This window comes from Lithobates pipiens, unplaced genomic scaffold (assembly GCF_037356315.1).
Source record: "Lithobates pipiens isolate NorthernLeopardFrog02 unplaced genomic scaffold, aLitPip1_a1.2 Scaffold_8, whole genome shotgun sequence".
In the NCBI taxonomy this organism is placed as follows: domain Eukaryota; kingdom Metazoa; phylum Chordata; class Amphibia; order Anura; family Ranidae; genus Lithobates; species Lithobates pipiens.
This window is the reverse complement of record NW_027507903.1, coordinates 481086738-481111159: the sequence shown is the minus strand read 5'-3', so window position 1 is coordinate 481111159 and position 24422 is coordinate 481086738. Positions and strand designations below refer to the sequence as shown.

General features: G+C 42.3%; 1 protein-coding gene across 24 annotated transcripts in view; it reads right to left on the bottom strand.

Moving 5' to 3' along the window:
* MICAL3 (microtubule associated monooxygenase, calponin and LIM domain containing 3) overlaps positions 1 to 24422 on the bottom strand; it is a 299572-nt gene that overhangs the window by 61288 nt on the left and 213862 nt on the right. For 12 of the 24 annotated variants that reach the window (XM_077468826.1, XM_077468846.1, XM_077468830.1 and 9 more), the window contains 5 exons: positions 20707 to 20797; positions 11649 to 11847; positions 10450 to 10661; positions 5170 to 5259; positions 1769 to 1906 (listed from right to left, as the gene is read on the bottom strand). In XM_077468826.1, the coding sequence (XP_077324952.1) occupies positions 1769 to 1906; positions 5170 to 5259; positions 10450 to 10661; positions 11649 to 11847; positions 20707 to 20797 (730 nt within the window). The remainder of the gene's footprint in view (positions 1 to 1768; positions 1907 to 5169; positions 5260 to 10449; positions 10662 to 11648; positions 11848 to 20706; positions 20798 to 24422) is intronic. The other 12 variants (XM_077468837.1, XM_077468839.1, XM_077468842.1 and 9 more) reach the window with 4 other exon arrangements.

Sequence of the window (24422 nt, the reverse complement as noted above, 5' to 3'; positions counted from 1 at the left end):
TGCAAGTGTTGATTAATGTGTTCTGGTGGGGGGGGGGGGGGGGGGGGGGTCCTATACAATAAATAGCCACCAACATGGAGACACAACCTCAAAGAAGCAATTTTTTTTTGGTGGAAGGAAATATTCTTATTGGACTGGCCTTCATGCTGATCAGAATTTCTAAGTAAGCCATGACAGTCTGAAGAGTGCTAATATATGGTGACAGTGTATATCCAGGTAGACAGCCCATTCACATGTAGGGGGCCCAAGCTTAGGGGCAGACTGAAATTCGAGCACTGCACGGGGGGGGGGGGGGGGGGCTGCCCTGAATGGCTGCCCTGAATGGCGGACTGCAGTCTGTGAATGACAGTCCTATCTGAACTGCGGATCCACTACTTAGCAGCCTGGGTGGTATTATCCTCCCCCCCTTCACCACATTCATCCTTACACAGCGGGTAGTAGGCAGAAGACACGGCATGTTCAGACAGAGGGTGGCAGGTGATTTATATTGGGGTGGTCCTAGCAACCAATCATCTGCCTGTTAACATGAAAAGTTGGGCAGCTCCCGCCCTCTCTCCAGACATGCTGTGTCTTCCGCCTACTACCCGCTGTGTGAGGTAGAATTAGTAATGTTAAAGGAGGTTTGTGATTTGCAGGGAGAAAAGCGATGTGGGAGACAGTATTTGTATGTCCCAGGAAAGGAGCTGCTATAATGAAAGGCACTGACCAATGGTCTGTGTCTCTGGAGAAGCCGATAACAAGGAGCAGACATGCTCAGTGCATTTTCGGTGAAAATGTCAGGCAAAAGTGCATCATCCAGAAGGCATTTACGTTGCCCAAGCAGCAATGCTGCATGTTAAATGGCCAAATTCGAAAAAGTAAATGTTACCTTCTGCCATGTACAGTAGTAAACATGTTTACATAACACACTAAGTGAAAAACCTGTAAAACAGGACATGGTCAAAATTACAAGGAAACCTTGTCTTACATTATCCACACGTCATCTGTGATGGCAGGCATACCGCCAAGGAGGTCTTTGGGGTCTGGGTGCCATTGAGTAATTCATGGTCTTAGACTTGTATAGCACCCGGTGACTAACTACACTCATTACACCAAGTGCCAAGGTGGGTAGCAAATGCAGGATCCAGTGCCTAAGACAAATATTACAGACCAGCCCTGCTGATGCGGAGTCTGGATACAGCTCCACATAGGTAAAACGAGGGCGACTGAACAGGAAACCTTGAACCCTGAGGTGATAAGCAGTTGGATCTTGATACAAGTGTTGGTCGAAGTAGTGAAGAAAAATAAAAAAGGATTGGTGTAGAAACATCTCCAGAGGACACAAAAACCCCAAAAACTGGAGTCTTACAGAGTGGGTGGCGTTATAAGAGGGTGCGCTAGGGAGGGTGCGCTAGGAGGGCGTGCCGAGCAAAGCTTTTGCCAATATACAATCACAGAAAGGTAGCAGCATAAAACCAACTTTTAACATCCAAACATTTATTTATTAGCAAACTCACAAAGGAGTCTAGGGTAGATGGATGAGGGATAACCAGAATTCAATAAAGAGTTTAAAGTATACATCCACCGCTTAGCTAAAAATTGCAGAAATAACAGCAGTAATGACCTGTTCAGTTCCATTATTCTTGTAAAAGCTTTTGAAGTATTCTCTAAATTACACACAGCGTTCACTGATAGCAGACTACTTTTTTAATATTGTAAATGTTACAACATGCAACCTTAACTTTGCCCAATCTGAATCCGGTTATCCAAAGGAGGAAAGTGGGGTTACCTTTGGATGGAGATGACAGGCCCACTTCTTCCCCCTCCTGCTCTTCGTTAACCTTGTGTACGTGAGTCCAGTGAACATCGGCCTTAATCTCCAAAGGGTCCACTGGGGACAACGCCTGCTGCAGTTTGAGGTTCCCCACTGGAGGGAGGCAGAGGAGGGACAGAGAGACATGGGGAGAACAGAGACAGGGCAGAAACAGGAAAGTTACAGCTGTATAGAGGCATGAGGAAGAACACTATGGCATGAGATAAAACCACATCAAGGGGTGGAAGCGAAGCCTAAGGTTAATTAGATTAGCAAATAAGCAGCCCTGGAAGTTATTCAATCTCTGAAGAGCTGTACACTACAACTAAGCGTCAATGTGAAGAAGCTGCGCCAACCAGTCTAGCTGAGGGGAGAAGCGGATAAGGCAAGTATATTTCCTTCAACTATTCCCTTAGACCAAAACTAGTAATTAACCCTTGCAGTAGGGCATCCACACTGCAAGGGATAATTTCTTATTTGCGCAGAGTTGGGCTTTAATCACTTAAAGCATTCTACCTACTTGGAATTGGTAAGTAAATTCACTTTCTGTGACATCTGTTGACAGTCCTCTCTATATTCTTCATGTCATCAGACTCCACTCTGCTTGCACTCTGACAGCTGTGAAATATAGAAGGCTCATCTGCCCCAGCCACTTTTGATGTTAGAAACCATTTAAAAATTGGGAGCATTGCTGAGTCACTAAGAAGAGTTCCATCTTAAAGGCAAAACTTTTACATTTTGGATAGAGTAAGGGAGGGTTATAACCCCTGTTTTTTTTTTTGGTGTCACATTAGGGAGATGTTCCTTCACTTCCTGTTCCATAGTCACAACAGTAAGTATTCCCTTGAAAGTTCATTAGAACTAGTGTCCCTATTAGGAAGATTTCCTCTATCTCTGCTTTGCTGACAACCCAATATTTGGGATTTTCCTTTACTTTCAGTGATAATGGCAAACAGGTCAACCAGAGAGAATCTCCCTGACAGAGGCACAGATAGAAATAAAAAATCTGACAGGGTTTCCCACCCATCTCCAATCTATACAAACTAGAAAGGAGATTTTGCCTTCAGTTATAATTGAACCAATTATCATTAAAGTGGAGCTCACCCAAAAGGGGACTCCCTGCAGGCTTCTGGGATAGAAGAATACTACTGGACCATTCACAATGCACAGCAGGCACCCGGCTGTGAAGCCGCAAACTGTCACAACTGGATGCCCACAGTTAACGTGCCGGTGAGAGACGACAGGAGATGAAAAGGATGGGGAGAGAACACCGCTGGATCGTGGGACAGGTGGGCGGCTGTTTATTAAAAGTCAACAGCTAGAGTTTTTGTAGCTGCCGACTTTTCATTTTTACACAGAAGACTGGAGCACCTCTTTAAAGCAGATGAAGTGAATTTACCTACCATAAAATACATTTTAAATCTAAGTAGAGTTTATTTTTACATGCCCCCATAAAGTTATCACTGATCTCATGATTAGTAGGATTAAATTATATGCAGCAGATATTTTCAGCACTCCCAGCAAAAAAAAATCAAAAAAAAATCATGCCTTATTAACGGTTATTAAGAGTGCACATAGAGAGGAAGCCTATCTGACCACAAGGTGCAAACTGACCAATACCCTGCCTTATACAGAACCAGCCAATCATGTGATAGGATTGTAACATCCAGCTGCCTGACATCTGAAAACTTTGTGCACCTTGTCATCAGAAGATTGTTCTGCAAATTTCTTGTAGCTAATCTGATGCAAGTTAAAAAAAGTGCAATACAGGCAAGTTTGGGTTTCCGAGGCACATTCAAAACTACTGCATGAGCAGGACATACAGCACTGGAGGGGACCCAAACTGAGCGATCGGCATGCCATTCCCTGCCTGATTTTTAGAATTTGAAAGGTGCAACGCCATCTTCAAAGTCGCAAACACATATCTACTGTATAAAAAGGACGAGAGCCCAAAGCTGAGGGGATTGGTCCAGATATGAATTTTCACAATAAAAGGATTTAGTATTTATCATATTTATTCTCCCAGGAACCTCATTGGGGCTCCACAGAGCAGCAAACTGCTACACTATAACAATCATTTGGGACTACCATCAAGCTTTGAGTTCAGTGCTCCATCACTCCAATTCCAGAACCTCAGTTATGAACATTTCAAAATTTCCAAAAGTGCCTAAATCTCTACCCATTAAACAATGCCGGTGTTCCCTGATATGCTCTTGCATGAGCTGTCCAATAAAAGACATGGGAACAAACACACATTTTACAAATCTAAAAGAAATAAAGCCGACAGTACACCAAAATCCAAAACAGATGATCAGAAAGCCCAGTCTGGGGCTGACTCACTTCACCCATAATTAGGCTTAATTGTAATCTATATAGCTATCATTATTGTTTAACAGACTTGCATAAAAGTTGTTTTATTACGCCAACATTTTGGATAGTCAAAGCATGCCCTTCTCAAACCCTATCATGCTTTGATGGAAGTACTTCGAATGCCGACTATAGCTGTACTATTTACTTTGCTTGGAGCACCAGGGTATTTACATGGATTTGAGTGTTGAAACCGTTACTCTATTTCTACATTAACTGTACATATTCATTTGATCTTTATCTTGATACGTGAATTGTTTATTTAGCAGTTTGGCTATATTGCTCCTTTAGCTTGCCGGCATGTGACCAGCTATATCTTATTAAACCTTTGCTTCTGTATGCAGCCACTGTGCAGAAAGGAGGAATTAATGAAGACCACAAAAAAACTCAGGTCTGATTGCACCTTTAGAATTACGTAAAAGCAAAAAAAAAAAAAAGGTAAAGCCATAGGTTACATCATGCATGAGAATACTCTCCAGTGACTGTTGGTGGGTTTGGACAGTTGCACTAGTCTATGCCTTTATTAGATCTGGCAAAGTTCAGGATTTTTTAATTAAATCAAAAAGCCAAAATCCTTTCCTGCATTAAAGGATTCTTGATCTTGCTTTGGAAACAGCCCATGCAGGAAAAATTAATACCAAACTACAGCACCAACAATTCATGCAAATCTCCAACAGGTCCCACACCACTGAAAGACTGGCTTCCATTGATATACGCTTGTGTGGTGATATTCTGATTCCCTGTCATGCCTAACTGAAAAATAAAATAAGACGTGTTCTTCGTGATCAAATACAGTTTTCCCAGGTCATAAATGAACATCAAGTTTCTGTTTTACTAATCTCTATATAAAAGAAAAAAAAAAAAAAAAAGTTTCACTCTAAATAAAAACAAAACAATCAAGAAGTGTAGTTTTGCAAATTGAGGCGGAAGAATCCGTTTCAGTGATGTAAGAACTGTCCCCTTGTTAATTTTTTTCTTGTTGGTGACGCAGAAAGTGGTGGCTGGGATACCTTTAAAAGTACCAACTGTGTCTTCATCAGTTATACGGTGGAGCCAGAGACCCTGCTGGAGCTCCCTCTCCCAGGGGCTATACTCTCCCTCTGCACAAGAGGGAACCAAGAAAACACCCCACCCGGCCCCAGAGACAGAGAGACAAAGAGAGAGAACAGAAATGAGATGAAGTTTGAATGTGAAAAGAAATGGTATTAAAATATCGCTGCACTCCACTCCATCAGGGAAAGAATTTGGATGCCCATGGATCAATCATTTATATACAATGTCTACATACATCTTCATTTGCACATCATACAAACAGACATTAGGGAGACAACCATGGCAGAAAAAAAAAATGGTTACAGCAGGAAGCCAGTGACAAAGCTGTTGCTGGTCACATGACCCAAGACATTGGCTTGTTACTTTAACCTAAATGGGCAGCAATAGACTCCTTTGGAAAAAATATTTATATACAATATACACACACACATTGTGAAAAGTATTGGGACATCTGCCTTTACACAAACTTTAATGGAATCCCAGTCTCAGTCCGTAGGGTTCAATATTGCATTGGCCCACCCTTTGCAGCTATAACAGCTTCAACTTTTCTGGGAAGGCTGTCCACAAAGTTTAGGAGAGTGTCTATGGGAATGTTTGACCATTCTTCCAGAAGCACATTTGTGAAGTCAGGCACTGATGTTGGATGAAAAGGCCTGGCTTACAGTCTCCGCTTTAATTCATCTCAAAGGTGTTCTATAGGGTTGAGGTGCAGTCCAGCCAAGTTCCTCCACCCCAAACTCACTTATCCATGTCTTTATGGACCTTTCTTTGGGCACTGGTCCAAATCATTGGGTGGAGGGATTATGGTGTGGGGTCGTTTTTCAGGTGTTGGGCTTGGCCCCTTAGTTCCAGTGACGGCGTCTACATACCAAGACATTTTGGACAATTTCATGCTCCCAACTTTGTGGGAACAGTTTGGGGATGGTCCCTTCCTGTTCCAACATAACTGCGCACCGGTGCACAAAGCAAGGTCCACAAAGACATGGATGAGTGAGTTTGGAGTGGAGGAACCTGACTGGCCTGCACAGAGTCCTGACCTTAACCCAATAAGACACCTTTGAGATGAATTTGTCAGGGCTTGGCTCAGCCCTTCCTTCTCAAAGCTGGCTGCTCAGCTGTCGGCTAATTGCCAGCTCTTATCTATCCACAGTGACTCACCTGTTGATGATACCTTGCTCATCAGTCCTGCCTACTTAAGCTGTCCAGGCCAGATGATCTCTGCCTTCGCCTTGGTCATATCTCCAGAGACACTCTCCTGTGTTCCTTTTAAAGACTTGCTTGGCTGACATTCCTTCTGGCCACAGATCCTGCTTGCTGTTCTACTATGCTCATCTCTGGCTCCCTGATGTTTTGGCTTGTCTGACTATCCGTTCCGGTTCCTGAACTCTGGCTATGTTTTGCCTACGTTTAGACTGTTTACCTATTTATTATTATTAAAATAGTGTGATTTAACTGTACTTCTGTTTCAGTCTGATTCATGGTTTCTTACAGTAGGCGAAGGCCATGAATTCAGAAGATGCAGTCAATCCACTTGTTGGTAATATTTTTTTCCAGATTGGATGAGCAAGATCACCGCATGGATCAGTTTGCCATGGCATTACAAATGCTCCTGAGTCGCACGGCTCACCTGGAATCTACCACTGTGGCTGCTTTGGTACAACCTGTGTTGCCGGCCATCCCTGCTGTTGCTCCAGTCTATGTGCAGGCACGAGCCTCAAGTATTACCTCTATAAGAGGTATGTCTGTCTGGTTCTGCTTTGCTCTGCTTCCCCAGCGATTTGGGGGCGATCCAGTCCAATGCAGAGGGTTTCTCAACTAGGTTGAAAGCCAAGGGGGGGTGAATACTTTTGCAAGGCACCAAGTTTCTGCTGGTTATCGGTTCTCCTTGGTTACAGAGGCACAACCCCTCTTGATTTGCTCCGAGCTGGGATTCTCTCCTGGTCACCACAATGCAGTAAGACATGCTTCTAGAAGGTAGCCAAGGTCCTGTGCACCTCTTCACTCTCCTCCCTGCCGAAGGACTACTGCAATTTTAGCAGTCTTTGACAAAGGTCAAGCCAGTAGTTTGCCTCCGCACCGGTCGTATGATTGCACAATTGACCTTCAACCTGGTGCCACACCCCCTCGTGGCTGGGTTTACCCTTTGTCGGTCTTGGAGCATAAGGCCATGGAGGAATATGTTGCAGACGTACTTTCGAGGTTTCATCCTGTTGATGCTGCTTTCTTCTTTGTGAAGAAGAAGAGTGGTGAACTGAGACCTTGTATTGAATATAGGGGTCTCAGTCATTTCACTATTAAAAATGCCGATTCAGTTGATTACGGAGTTATTTGACTGCCTCAAGGGAGCAACGGTTTTCACAAAGCTTGATTTGAGAGGGGTATAAAATCTCGTGAGGATTAAGGAGAGCGACAAGTGGAAAACTGCGTTTAATACAAGAACATTCTATTATGAGTACCTCGTACTGCCTTTTGGTCTTTGTTACGCCCCAGCAGTTTTCCAGGAATTAAAGACGTCCTCTGAGATTTGTTGCAGTTATGTGTGGTGGTTTATCTTGACGATATCATATTTTCCAAGTCCCTGGAGAGCCACACACAGATGTCTGTCATGTGCTTCAGAAGCTAAGAGAGAAAAATCTATTGTAAATTGAAGAAGTGTGAATTCCATTGTGAACAGGTTCAATTCCTGGGTTATATTATTGCCACTGCTGTTTTTTTCGATGGACCCAGAGAAACTTTCAACAGTCGTGCAGTGGTCCTAACCCGTGGGTTTACGTCCTCTTGGCTTTGCCAACTATTTTTGGAAGTATATTTGTAACTTCTCATCTCTGGTCAAGCTCCTGACTGATATGACCACAGAGTTGGTCTCCAGAGTCCATTAAGGCCATTGAGATTCTTAAGGCTGCCTTTGTCTCTGCTCCTGTGTTGGCACATCCTGATCCTACGTTACCTTTTATCCTTGAGGTTGATGCTTCTGAGACTGGAGTTGGCACCCTTCTGTCAACGTCCTACCTCAGAGCGCTATGCAGCCTTGTGGCTACTTTTCCAAGAAATTGTCACCTGCGGAGTGCAATTACGAGATTGGTGACAGAGAGCTGTTAGTGATCATTTTAGCCCTGAAAGAATGGAGACCTCTCCTCGAAGGTACCACTGTGCCAGATTTCTTTCTTACTGACCATAAGAATCTCACATTCTTGTCTGAAGCTAAACGCCTCTCTCCCAGAAGGGCGCAATGGGCTCTTTATTTGTCTAGATTCAATTACATTGTCTCATTCTTACCCGGTACAAAGAAAGTAAGGGCTGAAGCCTTGTCACAACAATTTTCCTCCACTTCCAAGTTGGAGTCTGTTCTGGTTCCTGTGATTCCTCCTGATAGTATTCCGGCTATAGCTATAGTTCGCACCAGTCTCACTTCTCCTTTGGGTGACAAAATTCTTGCTGCTCAGGTCCATGCTCCTCCTGAGAAACCTTGTGACTGCCGATTTGTCCCAGAGAGTCTCTGTACTGCCGTGCTCCAGACTTACCATTATCTCAAGGCTCTTTTGGGCCAACTCTTTTGGGGCATTTTCCAACAATTCTGGTGGCCTACTCTACGTGCTGCTGTAACCGCCTTCGTAGCTGCCTGTTCCATGTTTGCTCAGAGTAAAACTCCACGACACCTTGCAGTGGACCTCCTACAACCCATACCCAATGGAGAGAGGCCCTGGATCCACCTGTCTATGGATTTCCTTGTGGAGTTCCACAACTCCCAGGGCAACACAGTTATCCTTATGGTGGTTGACCGGTTCTCGAAATGTCCCATTGTATGTCACTTAAGAAGCGGCCCACTTCTAAGGAACTGGCTTCCATTTTTGCTTGGGAAATCTTTTGCTTACATGGGCTACCAAAGGTTATTGTCTCAGACTGGGGTAGTCAGTTTGTGTCCCGGATCTGGCAAGCCTTTTGTGTACAGTTGGGAATTCAGCTTGCTTTCTCCTCTGTGCATCACCCGCAGTCTAATGGGGACGCAGAACAAGCCAATCGCTCCTTGGAGCAATTCCTACGTTGCTACATTCCTGACCATAACACCTGCTCAGACCTCTTATCGTAGGCTAGAGTTTGCTCACAATAGTGCCTTGAATTCTGCTTCCCAATTGTCCCCGTTTAAGGTGAACTATGGTTTCCATGTTGCCTGACTAATTTGTTCTGCAGCGTAATCCTGTTTGTGACATACTAATGGTAGGTACAGACTCCATGCTGACCTCAGACGCTTGCCTGCACCTTCCTACCAGGTTGGGGACAGGATCTGGCTGTCATCTTGCAACCTCCGACTTTGTGTTCCCTCTCTGAAGTTCGCACCTCAGTTTATTGGGCCTTTCCTAATCTTCATAGGATTAACCCAGTGGCTTACGCATTAGACCTTCCTTCTAATATGCTTATTTCAAATGTATTTCATGTCTCCTTATCAAAACCTTTGGTCTGCAACCATTTTACCACCTCTGTGCCTCGTCCTCACCCTGTACAGGTTGAGAACCATAAGGAGTATTAAGTAAAGTCCATTGTTGACTCCTGTAGGTTCCATGAGCACATATAGTACCTGGTGCATTGGAAAGGGTACAGTCCGGAGGAATGCTCTTGCTGTTCTACTATGCTCAGCTCTGGCTCCCTGATATTTTGGCTTGTTGACTATCCGTTCCGGAACTCTGGCTATGTTTCAACTATGTTTACTCTGTTTACCTTTTTTTATTATTAATAAACATGTGCGATTTAACTGTACTTCTGTCTCAGTCTGATTCATGGTTTCTGACAGAATTAAGGCGGAGACTGCGAGCCAGGCCTTCTCATCCAACATCAGTGCCTGATCTCACAAATGCTCTTCTGGAGTTGAAGCGGTCATAGATGCAAAGGTTGGGCCAACGCAATATTGAACCCTACGGACTAAGACTGGGATTCCATAAAATTTCATGAGTGTGTAAAGGCAGACATCCTAATACTTTCAGCAATATAGTGTATACATGTTATATTCACAAGGGATGAGATCAAAAGAGCTTGTTCCTCTGTGATGTTTCTGGCATATAGTGAAAGGATTCACTGTTGACTGGTTTCTGATCAAAATATATATATTTTTTGTATATGTACACACACACACACAAATACACACACATATATATATATATATATATATATATATATATATATTTTAAGAAACAGATCCAGTTTGCTATGTATTGGGGTACATTATGCTGCAATATATAACTAACCTTCACTGGATGGCTCCACCTCCTCCTCTTCAGACTCCTCCTCTTCTTCCTCTTCACTATATCCAGCCTCCAGTGCTCCTTCATCCTCCACCTCCCCCACACTCTTGCCCTTCAACTTGGCATGAATCTTCACTGCCTCCTTCCATGGTACGCCCCCAAGGTCTGAGGAGGGCAGCTGCTCTTCATCATCTTCCATTTCTGACTCAGAGCTACTAAGCAAAGATGATGTGCAGGTGAGATGCAGAGAACACGCTAAACATCACTAAGGCTATCAAAGTATTTATTCCTTAACATACAAACATCCCTTAAAAGTAGATTCCTGTATTAATATACCTTCCTCCCAGGTGGCTTGTGCCCCAGTCTGCTCTCCATTGACATACTACAGCTAATTAAACTCTGCAGAATTAGAATTTTAAATTTCTTTTTTTTGCTGTGGTCCCTTCCACTGAGGTAGGGATTGGAGAATGAAATCAGCACACACCAGGGGTCATGGGAATACAACACTCCTGGAAGTGTTTGAATTACAAAGATTTTGCTGTAGGCTATAGGCCTTTAAAAATGTAGGAGACATGGGCAACTGTAAATATATAACAGAGAACTGCTCTGGGGGTATTTTGTGGGGTGATGACTGTGTTGCTTTAACCTTCAGATACCCAATTTCTGTTAAAATTCTCAGACACAGTTCTCCTTGCCTCAAAAATGTTAAACTACATTGCAGATGGGAAGTAGGGGTGTGCAATGTATGGACAAATCTGTTGTGGTTATAAGAGTAAAATATGCTAAATATATGAAGAAAATATAGACAAATAGATGGTGTTCTAGATTCCTTCTAAAGCATTTCCTCCTAAAGGTTAGCTCCACTCAGAATGGGCAGCCTCTTGCTGACTTCTTGCATCACCTGGGGACAGCAGTGTTGAAACAACCCCACCAGAATTTCCATTACTGGTTGCTGCAGTCACTGCAAGGCCAAGAGATGGCATCAAACTTTCCCAGAATGTCAAATCATTGAGGGTTCCGCTTGGTTGGGACATGTATTATGGCTTTGTGGGAGGTGTAGAGATACTACTGTATGAAAGTCACACACTAGAATCTCTGAGAGATGTAAGAAATCAGATAGCGATTCAAATAGGGATGCTACTTATTGAAGCTGACTGAAGAATGGCATTTCACAATCACAATACGGTCCTACCCTTCCTCACCTGCTGACAGCTTCCTCCTCATCTTCTCCACCTTTATCCAGCAGGCTGCTCAGGTTGTGCTCCGCCAGTGTCTCTTCCGGGACCTCCTCTAGCTCCTCCTTTTGCATGGACACCCGATAATTCTCCAGCTCAATGCGCTCTGGAGTGGCTCGAAGCCTCTTGGCCAGACTGTGGTCTTCCACACCGTTTAGACTCGGACCTGCAAGACATGGTGAAAGCAACAAGTGAGTAGCTGGAGCATTAAAGAACAAGCTCCAAAGAAGAGACATTCTCGGATATAAAAATACGATCCATAGGTGAAAAAAATATTCAACCTATAAAACGTCTTGTAGATTGCTCACGAATTTGAAGGCACAACAGTTAAAGTTATCTTGATAAATACAGGGACCTACAGCGGCAAAGTAATTGCAGACACTGGAGAAAATATTTTTATTACTTACTGAATGACAAAAAACAAATACTCCAAATAATCAGTGACTGCATTTAGAAATTATATAATATATATTTTGAAGGTAAATTTTTTGAGGAATATGAGCAATATGCAGGAAATCACCACAAAAGAATTGAACTGTATATGATTGCAAGATGCTGTAAACTGGTTGGTCAAGGATAACGCATTGTCTTCCATATCATTGCTTCCTGCTCCAACTAAGGCTGGGTTCACATTGCAGCGATGCGGGTATGCCGTGAATCCGCGGCGGGTTCCCGCATCGCATGCCTCCCGGCGGCAGTTCACACTGCCCTATGCCAACTGCTGGGAGTGTCAGTGAAATGTTAATGACACCCCCAGATCAGTTCGCATATCGCAGTGCGATCTGCAAACTCGGACAGGAATCGGATCGCATGGTGTGAACACCCATGCGATCCGATTCTGCTGCGGACCAAAAAAAGGGTCCTGTGCAAGTTTGGGGCGGGTGCGATGTGAATTCAGCCATACTATCTGTATGGCTGAACTCGCATCGCACAGAGATCGGATGTGATTTGCACTGCAGTGTGGTGCGAATCACATCCGGTTCTCGTAGCCGCAGCAGTGTAAACCCAGCCTCAGGGTACAAAAATAAACTTGTTGCTATACTTTATGCTTGTCCATTCAAAAGCATATGTTCGAGGTGAAATATTATTTGAAGGAAAACTGAAAGGGAAGTTGTAATTCCATTATATATATCGCTCTCTACACACACATATATACACACATATCTAAATACTTAACATGTTGGGTTTATCATTATTGCAGAAATATTGCATGTGTACTGCCATAGTCATAATCAATAAGTAGTTTAAGTATGCAAACAATTATGTGTGTGTGGATTATATATATTTGTCTGTCCTCTGTGGGTATAACTAATATTTTGATTATTCCATCTGAAATTACACCTCTGTGTAGGAAAAAATTTCCATCAGACGGGGAACCTCAACAGACTACACACACATCTGACACTTCAGTGATGCCAGGACACAGCTACAGCATAGCTAGACACAATCTTGAAAAGGCAACTACAACCAATTTTAGGGGAGTCTGGCAATGGCCTTTTTAAAGCAATTAGACATTTAAGGGTAACTATAGTTTAAAAGTGTCTTTTTTTTTTTTTTATGTGTGCAAGTATTTTATGCTAATTGATTTTAGACTTCATGAGGTCTCCTAACTAAGCACGGTTTAGTCATTTTATGTTGCCTGATTGGCATAACTCTGGACAAACTTCACCTGGTAATTTTACTGCAGCAAGTTAATGGGTCTAACACAGATTAATATCTGCCAAATTGTATCCAATCAGTTGGGAGATAGAAGGGGGGGATCATTATGGTCTCACCAGTATATACCTTTTGGTAGTGTGGTAGTGTTCAAACCTTGTTGCAAAATTGTAGTGTCTGTATCCTCCATTTAATCAAACTATTATTGGTGTTTGTAAATGAATAAATATAAATTTATTCTCATCTCTAGTCCATGCTCACATCAATCTGTTGTGTTATCTCAAAGAATTTTGCACTGGCTAAAAATTAACTCAAATTATTTAATCATTCAGGCATTTCCTGACACATCATAACGTTACATTAACATAAATACCTATAAGCAGTGATAAATATATATATATATATATATATACACACACGTGTGTGTATGTGTGTGTGTGCTGAAGATAAAAATACAAATTTAGAGTAGTTTGCCGCTTCCTTTGATGTACTGAGGAAAGATATTCCTACATACAGGAAATCGCATTGATATAATTCATTAGGGTAAAATTAGTGTGTTGCCGCTAATTAGTTGTACAAAAATACAAAATACCACAGGACATTGGACTTTTCTAAGGCCAACCATAGACTGACTGAATCTCAGCAGGAATTGGCCAAGATTCGAGCCACATATGGGCAGGCTGACTGTACCAAGGTGATCGTTCAATCAACTTGGGTACAACCAGCCTGCTGGATCTCACATGTAATTATCGCTAGCTGTCCTCGCCAGTAGAATAAAAGGACTGGAGGGATTCCCCTATCAGCACTGTGTTGATGGGGGAATCAAGTGAATTTCTTTCTGGCAATCTGGGGTTGCAGGAAAGAAATTCGCACCTTGTGCTTATGTGTCAGTTTTTTTTTTCTGCGCCCGTAACACGTCAGCTCTACATCCCTTTGATGTTTATGACATTTTTATGTCCGCACTGCATGGCATTGTGCGCTTCTATGGCTATTTCTAGTTGCTACCTTGTGAGTATTCATTTTTATCCTTTTTTTATGTTGAATAAAAGTGTTTCGGTAATGCACTAGGTGAGTGCGTCTTCTTGTCCGTTTGTTTTTGTAGTACCAATTGGTTATTTCAAACATGGCAACTCAGCATCAAAAAGGTGGGTATTACCTAGGGTGGTCTTCATGCAAATGCAGTCTGCCTAGGAATGCCCACGCCTCAAAACTGACATCCACTCATCAAGGCATTAGCATAACTCCTCTTAAGAACCAGCCCCGGCTTAATGGCTCTTCAGAGGAGTACTGAGGCAGAGAGACAGCATGTTTATAGAGAGAGTACAGACCTTGTCCTGCCAGCCATGATCTGCCTGCAGTGCATAGGGAACTGGGTCTAAAATTGGATATGTAGTGAAAATGGAAAGGTTTTATCTGAAATTTTCATTAGTGCATTCAAGAGGGGACGAAAGTGGGGGTATAAGGCAGGCAAACTATAAAGGTGACAATATATGCGCAGAATAAAGCAGGGAAGAAGATTACAGGACAGACACACAGCTCAGATAAAATGAAGTACGTAAGGTGTTGAGTCCACACAGACATACACAGAACAAACATAGGAAGAAATATTATTTTGTGTTTAGGGTTTTTTTTCCCCAGATACGTTTTCAGCATTACTCCTCTGCTGTTAATCTGTTCAGCTGTGACCGCAAGTGTGCAGTCATAGAAAGTTATTGCTGAAACCAGAGAGATTCAGGTCTGTCTAGTCAGCCTCACCAGCCACAGTATATAAGGCAAAGGGTGACTCCGCTATGTAAAGGGCACAGCTCAGCAGCTTCTGAGCAGCTCATTGTATTACACATGGGAATCACACTGCTGTCCTCCCTGTGCTCTATACCTCAATATACATTGACCTAACAACTTTACCACTAGTTTCCAGTGCCTGAAACATATTATGCCTATATAAGTGCACTCTGCAAGGCAACACAGCCTGGTCAGTTAAAAAGGGCAGAATCACCCACTCCGATTTCTGCTGGGCAGCCAATTTGAGAAAGAAAATGTTCAGATATTTATTGTGCAACTAAACTACTTTTTTTAAAACACAATTGTATTAAAAAAAAAAAAAAAAAAAAAAAAAGTTTTGGGTAGCTCTAAGGGTAGCTGCTGGCTACATGTACTCTATGTTAATTACAGCCCTGTACACATAGGCATTTGCTGGGAATTGTTATAGGATGGTTTAATCTACAGACAGCACTGCCCTTAAAATCTGTTTTCAGAACGCCTAGACTTTTGGAAAAAGACACTTTAATGGAAACCCGTGCTGAGAAGACACAGGCTAACCTCTCCAGATTTCCAGAACGAGAGGACAAGAATTGTATGTTGTCATAGAAGAGGTTGCTTTAAGGGTTAAGACTTTGGTAAAGCTGCTTTGTGAACGCAGCTCTTCAGTTCAGCTTGCTGGTATCAGCAAATGCCTGTGTGTACAGGACCAAAAACAACACGTAATATCCACATCCATGCTTAAAATATAAAAGAATAAGTCACAAGCCAGGGAAAAAATTAAAAATTCAAAATTTATTAACATAAAAACTGCAGCAGTAAAAGAAACAAACCATTACAGAGTATGACAAAGAAACAAGGGAGAAATAGAGAGAGAAACCAGGAAACAGAAGCAGGGGAACAACACAGGGATGGGAAGACCACATTATTCTCTTTGTTGGTGTATATATTGTAAAGATGAAAGATGCCTATCAGGGTCAGATACATATAACAGAACTACTGGGTCACACCTAACTTCTCTTCCCAAAGTGAAAATGTTATAAATCGACCCACAACTAATGTTAAAGCCCAACTCTGGACAAAACTGGTTATTCTGTTTTGGATAAAGCGAGGAAGGGGAGCCGGTGTTAGGTTTTCATAGCCATTTGGAGAAACTTCCTCACTCGGAGGAAGATATTTACCAGCACACAGCCAACTTCCTGCACTTGATTACTAAGACAGAGAAGGGGACATATTCCCAGCGTGGAAGCAAAGAGCTATGTAACATTTGACACAAGATCCAACCCTTCCATACGGCATCCAAAATGAAAAAAAAAAGGTTTGGTTGAGGTTTTAATTTTATATTGACCATTAGCTGACCTAGCTCTAGCTACCACTATACAAATTCAGCATTGTTTAAAGCGGGTTGCCCTGCACTGACACTTGGTGGGGAAGGTATTTTCCAGCACACTGCTGACTTCCCGGTGGCCATATGGAAGGACACTATAGACAGCCTCTCCTCAGTGAAAAATGGCTGATGACATTGGAAATTACAATGAGATATCTTTGGAGTGTATTTATGAGTGAGAGAGACTGCTTGTACATTTGTTCTGTGTTGCCTAACCATCTGCAGTGACCATTACCCAACCATAGAGCAAACAGGGAAAATACAGCATTAAGACCACTAGATGGAATTAAGGATCAGCAAAAATAAATAGCAAGAAGAGGTACAATGCAACAATAAACCTGTGTGAATCCTGTAGTAGCAATGGTTACATTTTATTGGCAATTCCCTCCGGCATTTACTAGAATTGTTACATTCTATTTTTTCTTACGAAGATGCATTATTTCCTATAATCCTCAGCTCTATCTAGTAGCCATAATGTGGTATTTTTACTTTGCTGGTTATAAACCAACTTTTACTACTGACCATAGTATTTGAATAACATTTGGCCAGAGGAGAAAATAGCTTGAGAGAATGAGATTTTACCCCATTATCACAGCAGCTGGCTAGTTCGCACAAAACAAGCATACGTGCTGTTTTGTTGGACAAATAACTATGAATATTTTATACATATCCCATTATGCATACATTGTGAACATGGACATATAAAAGATGTGCAAAATCTAATAATGTAGTATTGGTTGTTTATTATGTATGAGGATCAGTGCTCCTTCAATGAACACTCCACTTTATAGTGTTTGTGAGGACGGACAGATAACATTAGACTAAGGAACACAAAAAAAAAAAAATTATACCAGCATAACAGATAGAAAGAAGTGAGGACACTGCTGGAGACGGGGTAGAATCCACAAGATAACAATGAAAGCAACAGAAAGTGACTGAAGTCACAAACATAGCAAGACTGCTGCCTGTGCAATGGCCCTGATACCTCATGCAGACTGCGGACAGGCTGCTGTCTCACAAACATGTGCAGAGTATAAGTGATCCTGACATGAAATTAAATGGATAGGTCGTACGACTATGAAAATTTCTGAAGACACCCAGGAAGGGCTCATTTTATTATCACACCCATTACAATGAAGTACCTGAATGAAGCGGCAAAGAGGATTTACTTTTTATTGCTACATGTCACTATCAAGTCACACCAGTAAAGGGAAATCTTATAAGGCAGACAATCTAGACTTTCAAAATGGCTGCACAAAACACACTGCAATGCAAGTCACTACTGGACGCAAACACAAAACATAGCTTTTCTATTCTAAATGTATAAAAAAACAAAACAAAAAAAACTAGTAAAAGCCTGCCACTTAAAGTGCACCTGTTACTCATACACTGGCAGATGCTTGTTCTTTATACCACTTTAGGCAACACAGCATAGGTGTGGACTGATGTGTGGCATTCTCTTAACAGCCTCTCAGCCATGGCTGCCTTCTTCCTGTATGAGTGAGACCACCACTTTAATTTCCAGGTATAGCTCATTAAATAAACGTTATTTATCAAACTGCAGAGTTCCAGTCACAAAGAGAAAACAGCCCGGTTTCTCTACTCACTTTGCCACATAAAATGTAGGAATTCCTGACCTTTTATTGAAAGCAGAGAAGGCGGTACAGACAACACGTAGGCCATCATTAGCAGCAGTACAACAGTGTAAACACCACAATTCACCAAGAAGAAAAACACCCAAAATTTTTAATACTTATTTCAATTCAAAGTGCTCAGTGAGAAAAATAAATACAGCAAATCACCGTCATGCGCACCCCGCGCCCCTCCAGAAGAATACCAGCATAGGAAATCGCCCCTGTATTGTCAAGGACTTTTTTTGTCAAATGATAAATATAAAAATAATCTGCAGCACCCTGCACTCACCCTAGTGCAAGCAATGATATAAAATGATCAACACTGACAAGAAATAACATACCCCAAGCATACCTTCAAAATACAAAGTTACATCAACAAAGTGGCCCTGTCATATAGAAGCAGTATAGTCGGCCATAGTGTCATGTATACTCAGTTGAGCCAGCCGGAAAGATGTCATGGACGGTTCTTTTGTCATCTATGTGCAGTTGCTGTGGCAGTTTGTCACCCACGCTCAACATGGATGCCCATTTTTATTTATCAAGTGGGTATCCATGAGAAGGTTGGAGTACTAAAGTGGCAGACTGAGAAATATTCACCAGTAGGAGGTCACAGCTGCAAACAATCCAGTATTGACACGACTCCTTTAACAGGACAGTAAAATAAACCTTGTAAACAGTATAAAATGCCTACCTTATCTCATGATACCTGTAAAAGGATTGTGAAACATCTAATGTGCCCCAGGGCAAGTGACTGAATTTCTTGTTAAAAGTGATAACTAAAATACTAATCGACTGCCCCCAAAGGGTTTACAAAAAAACACACCCCCATATCAGTTGGTTTCATTAAAGCACCATTATACTAGGCCTCGATTACAAATCATATTGTGACTTTCAGGGCACGTATGAATCCGATAGCTAAGAGGAGACAATGACATGATGATAGGGTAGACACTGCATGTCTAAAGTCACTCCAAAGCAAAGCACTCTAAATAAACCACAATGTGAAGAAAGAATACTTCAAGAGCCCATATAGACATGAAAAAATTATTAACTACTATCCAATTAAGCCCAACAATAATAAAGCTTCCAGTTTCTGCAACAAAGTTACTTTATATTTGAAACAAAAAAAAAAAATCACTTTCACACCATACAATTCATCAAAACTCTTTCATGGTCAGTGCAGGCTCAGAGCTCTAAACTCCCAACAGCAATATTTCTAAGCCAAGTTCATATCTATACACATTCTTACGCTTTTTCCAGTTTATAAAATACAAAAAATACATGTTCTGCCTAATTTCTGACATTGCTGCAAATAAAATTCATGATACAAAAAAATAAAAAAGCAGATCCAGCATTAAAAAGACCCAAAATAAAAGCATCAATAAAAATAATACTATATAGTCTACAATAACACAAGTTATTACAACTCAAGCTTGACGGTAGAACCTGCAATGAAAATTTTCCTAAAACGCAAATCCATTGCCAAGAGCCAGAGATACTTTACCCATTAAATATAACAAAGGCAAGCAGCAAACAATAAATCATTTTTCATTACACTGACCCAATGTCAAGCACTTATTTTTTACCCCTCCCTGCCCCACTGGAGCCGTACTAACAAAGTTGAGCTTTTTAGGTATACAAGAAACGATTAACCTCCAACATTTGACAGTGCTCATGCCTGAGTGGCCACTGGCCAATCATCAAGCCTGAACACTTGTGGCTGGCCTGTGACAACCTAGCCTGTGTGCTCTGGCACCTGCCAACATTGTAGCTTAGTAGCCTGAAGCGGGGGGATGAGAGCACCACAAATCTAGCATTCATCAAGGAAACCTTTATTTCACATAAGCGGTCAGAAGAGGAAATTTTGGGGCCCAACACTCCACCCTTCATCAGTAGGGCTTTGATACTAGCAATATTTTTTTTCCCCCCATTTATAATAAAGGTTTATTAAAAATTTACTGAACTCATACTAAATGTGTGATGTTTTCTTCTCTTTTACATTCTTTTGAAGACCAGTCCAGGGACCCCAAGGATACCCCAAGTTGGCAAAGAGCTGCCTTTAAAAGGCAAACCGTCCTACTTTTGAGTCCTGTGTTCTAACAACCCATCTTTTAAAATAACAGAAAAGATTGTCTGTGTTAGCAGCAATATTACAGCCAACAAAATGGCCAGATTGGCTGTTTTAATGACAGGTTCCCTTTAAAATATCTGAGGGATGTTTTGCATGATGGGCAGAACAAAGCAAAACTTCTGTACAAGCTAGTCTACGTCAAAGAGCAGCTTTTACCCTACTAAGTTACAGTGGTGCCAACATACACACTACAATATCAATAAGATCATACATTAACAGATTAGGTTGGTTCTTTCAGGTCTCAGGCGGTAGGGGCCCAGGGGAATTCGCCCAGGATCTGCAATAAGATCTCAGACTGGACATAAAGGAAGGGCAGACCAAACACAGTCAGCTGACACATGAAAAAACAGTCCAGTGGGTCTTGGGTGATCAGGTGTTTTACGGAGGACGCTACACTCGGCAGCCGCCGCGCCAGGGAACACAGGCTCATTGCACGCCACAGGAAGGAGGGGCGGGTACCTGGGGTCTTCTCCACAGTGGATACGGGGGACACAGCACCTCGTCCAGGCTCTTCAGAATCCAGGGAGTCTCTTGCCACTCCTTTTATCTCCTGCAACAGCAGAAAGAGAAATATGGTAGTTTTAACAGTGTAAGGCTGAAATAGAGCTTACAATAATAGTGTACAATCTCCTTTAAGATAGTGATACATTATTCAATATGATTGTACAATATTCATTAGATCTTTAGGTAAGATTGTATAGGAAGACCCTCACACTATATTGTACCATTTGTGGCCAGCTTTATACAGCTGGAAAGCATGTTTTTGGCAGCCAAAAGAGCATAGGAGATAGAAATGTAAAAAGACATCCCAGATGATCAATTTCTGCCCTGACACTGGACAGCCCCACTGATGCATAACCATCTCCTGGTCTGACCACTGTGAGCAAGACCAGGCAATGGTCATATTAGGTCTGCGGGTACCTCAAAGGAGCTGAACATAAGTGAAGACGTGTTATCTTGTAGGATCAATTAGAAATGTTAAATTTGTCTAAGCAGTGGATCTGTGCTTCTTCTACCTCTCCTGCTGCTTCTTGATCATCACTCTGCCAGTTATCTGAACACCAGTCATCAGGAGGGACAGCTTTGATATGAGGAAGCAAAGCTCTGCCTCTACCACAATGGCTGACTTCATGCAGATACACAGTGAAAAATGTAGCTGCCGGAAGATCACAGGCAATACTTGCAACTTTTGCTTTGGTCCACTTTAATATAGAACATAAGCTTTTTTTTCATGTTTGATGGAGTAGCAAAGAGTTAGAAACGTCAGGCTTTTTACGTTTTCCTGCTGGGGTGATTTACCAAATTTGTCCTGGTGACTACTGCCACTGGGGGAGAAGATCCCAAATTATACAGATGTAACCAGAGCAGGAACAGAGGGGGAAACTTCCTGTGAGGACAACCTGTTCTCATGTCAACTAAGATGGAATTTCCCCTTACTTTGGAAAGATTTCCTCCCACATCATGTTTTCTCTTGAACAGGAAGTGAAGGGGAATCGCCACCAAGAGACCTTTTTTTTTTTTGTTAAAAATAACAAACATGTTATACTTACCTGCCCTGTGTAATGGTTTAGCACAGAGCAGCCTGGATCCTCCCCTCTTCTCAAGTCCCTCTTCTGTGATTCTGTTGAGTGTCCCCACAGCAAGCAGCTTGCTATGGGGGCACCCCATCTGAGCCACAGCTCCCTGTGTCCATTCAGATATGGAGCTGCAGCCCGGCCCAGCCCCCCTTTTCTCCTTATTGGCCGACTGACTTTAATTGACTGCAGTGGGAGCCAATGATGCCACACTACTGTCTCAGCCTATGAGGGGGGAAGTCCCAGACAGCCGAGAAACTCCCGCAACATCGCTGGATACAGATAGGGCCCAGATAAGCATTAGGGGGGTTGCTGCACAAAAAAGGCTTTTTATATTATTGCATGATACATCAAGATAAAAAAACATTCTGCTTTTACAACCACTTTAACCCTGTTCTTTTTGCTTTAGGTGCAAGTCTCCCAAAAAATACACAATAGACACTGCATTCTCTTATTACGTGAAACACTCACTAATCTACAGGTATGCAGAGGTTACATCTAGTTTGTGCAGCCTTTTAGTTACATGACAAACCTTAAAGAGGAGTTCCACCCACCCCCATGAAAAATTAAAAGTCAGCAGCTACAAATCCTGCAGCTGCTGACTTTTAAAATATGGACACTTACCTGTCCAAGGTTCCCATAATGTCGGCACCTCAGCAGATTTTTGGATCAGCTGTCGGATGCTGCCGCTGCCATTCACGTTAAGGGAAACTGGTAGTTTCAGCTTCACAACCACTTCCCTACTGTGCATGCGTAAAGCGTTCTGCACTAATTGGCCCAGAGGAGGAGAAAGGAGGCCGAACTTCTGAGGGATGGCGCTGCGGCGCCATCTCCAGAAGTAGGGAACGGGAACCTGTTAAAGACATGTCTCCGTTAGCCCCTGAAAGGTGCCAAACGTTGCACCCTAAGGTGGTGGTGTTGGGGGGGGGGGGAGTGGGTGGGGGTAGAGACAGATAAGCGGAGGTTCCACTTTTAAAAATGGAACGCCGCTTTAAGTACAGCATTTGCCCATTTCAAATACTTTTGTGGCTCGTCTGATAAATGCATGTTAATTTTAACGATGGGCCCATTTAAAGAATATGTAAACCCCAATATTTCATATTCTTGATATATGCCTGTTGTACGATGTACTTGTATGAGAACGTATCCTGTTCTTGTATTGCTTCCTTGTGTAAAATAGCTGGTATTTTGGTCAGTTCCTTCCTATTGAAAACAGATCATGATAGGCATTACAGCACAGCATGGTCAGTTTTCCGGCTGTGCTGAGAACTTGGCCTGCTCTCCTCCAATGATCAGACTTGTGTTGACACAAATATTTTCCATTTTGTGACAGACACAAGCGAGACAGGGGCTTTTGGAGGGGACTATGGGCAAGTCTTCTACCCACTGATTATGGCCCATGGAGGATACCTCATTATGTGCTTCTCATGGTCAGAGCATGGAGGAGAGCCAGATCCTGAACCCTTTGACTGGCCAGGAATATCTACCGGGATTATACGGCCAGGAAGTCCACAAAACAGAGGTGGGTCAGCGGAAATATTGTGTCGGACAGAACATGCAGACTGGGATATGGAACTCCTCTTGGGCATATTTCTTATTTTGCCCGGGCTGGTCCTTGAGAGCTGTATAAGGCAAATTATGCCCATTTTGCCCCGGCTACTACCAATTTTATGTTATTAACTTTTGCCAAAGATGTGCCACTTGGTAACCTAGATCCAAGCTGGATTTGGGGTGGGACATTTAGACATGAGTGGTATAATGTACTTTACGTATCTGGGGCTGGAACTATTTCTGGGCATCCTGGTGGGCACGTCCTAGCTAATCAAAACTTATTGTGGAGATATTTTCCAGAACAGACAAGGGAGGCACAGAGGGGAATTCCTGTGAATACTAGCCATACTGATGACTTGCCTAGCTTTTAACTAAATTAATGCTTAAAGGTTGCATTACCATGTTTTTCCTGGCTGTACGTCTTATCTTACCTATGCTAAATATCCCTGAGGGGGTAATGTCCTCCTGGGCGTATAAAGTATGTGTCTAGGTTTAAATAAACAGTTATTCCTTTGGATTTACCTCAACATCTTGTCTGCGTATGATGCTTAGGGTAAAGGGCTGGTATGGCTATTGGTCTGCTGGAAGGATTTAGAGGGCAGGAGGCACCGTTTGGCGAAGGGGACCAAGTCGGGGTGCCAGGCAGTCGGTCACACCTTTCATTTCCATTTGTAACTAAATGGATTGTTTTGAAAAAGCCACAAGCACCTACTATAGAACATTGGGTGAAACAGGTTAACAAAATCATGGAAGATGAGAAATGGGTCTGTACCAATAGTAATGGATTGGAAGAGTTTCATGCTAAATGGGAACCATGGATTCATTTTAGTACAGTGAACATGAGTCTTTTTTGAGTTTCTTTCTCACTCTTAAGTTTTTTCCCCCCTTCCTGTACTGCTGACCAACTGGCACCAGGTAAGTTAGGAGGAAAATCTCCCCCACAAGGATGTGGAGAGCAACAAAACCTGACAGGTGTACTAACCCTACAACAATCCATTTAGCACAGATAACCTAGCTTTCCAAAAATGCTCACAAATGGTAACAAATTAT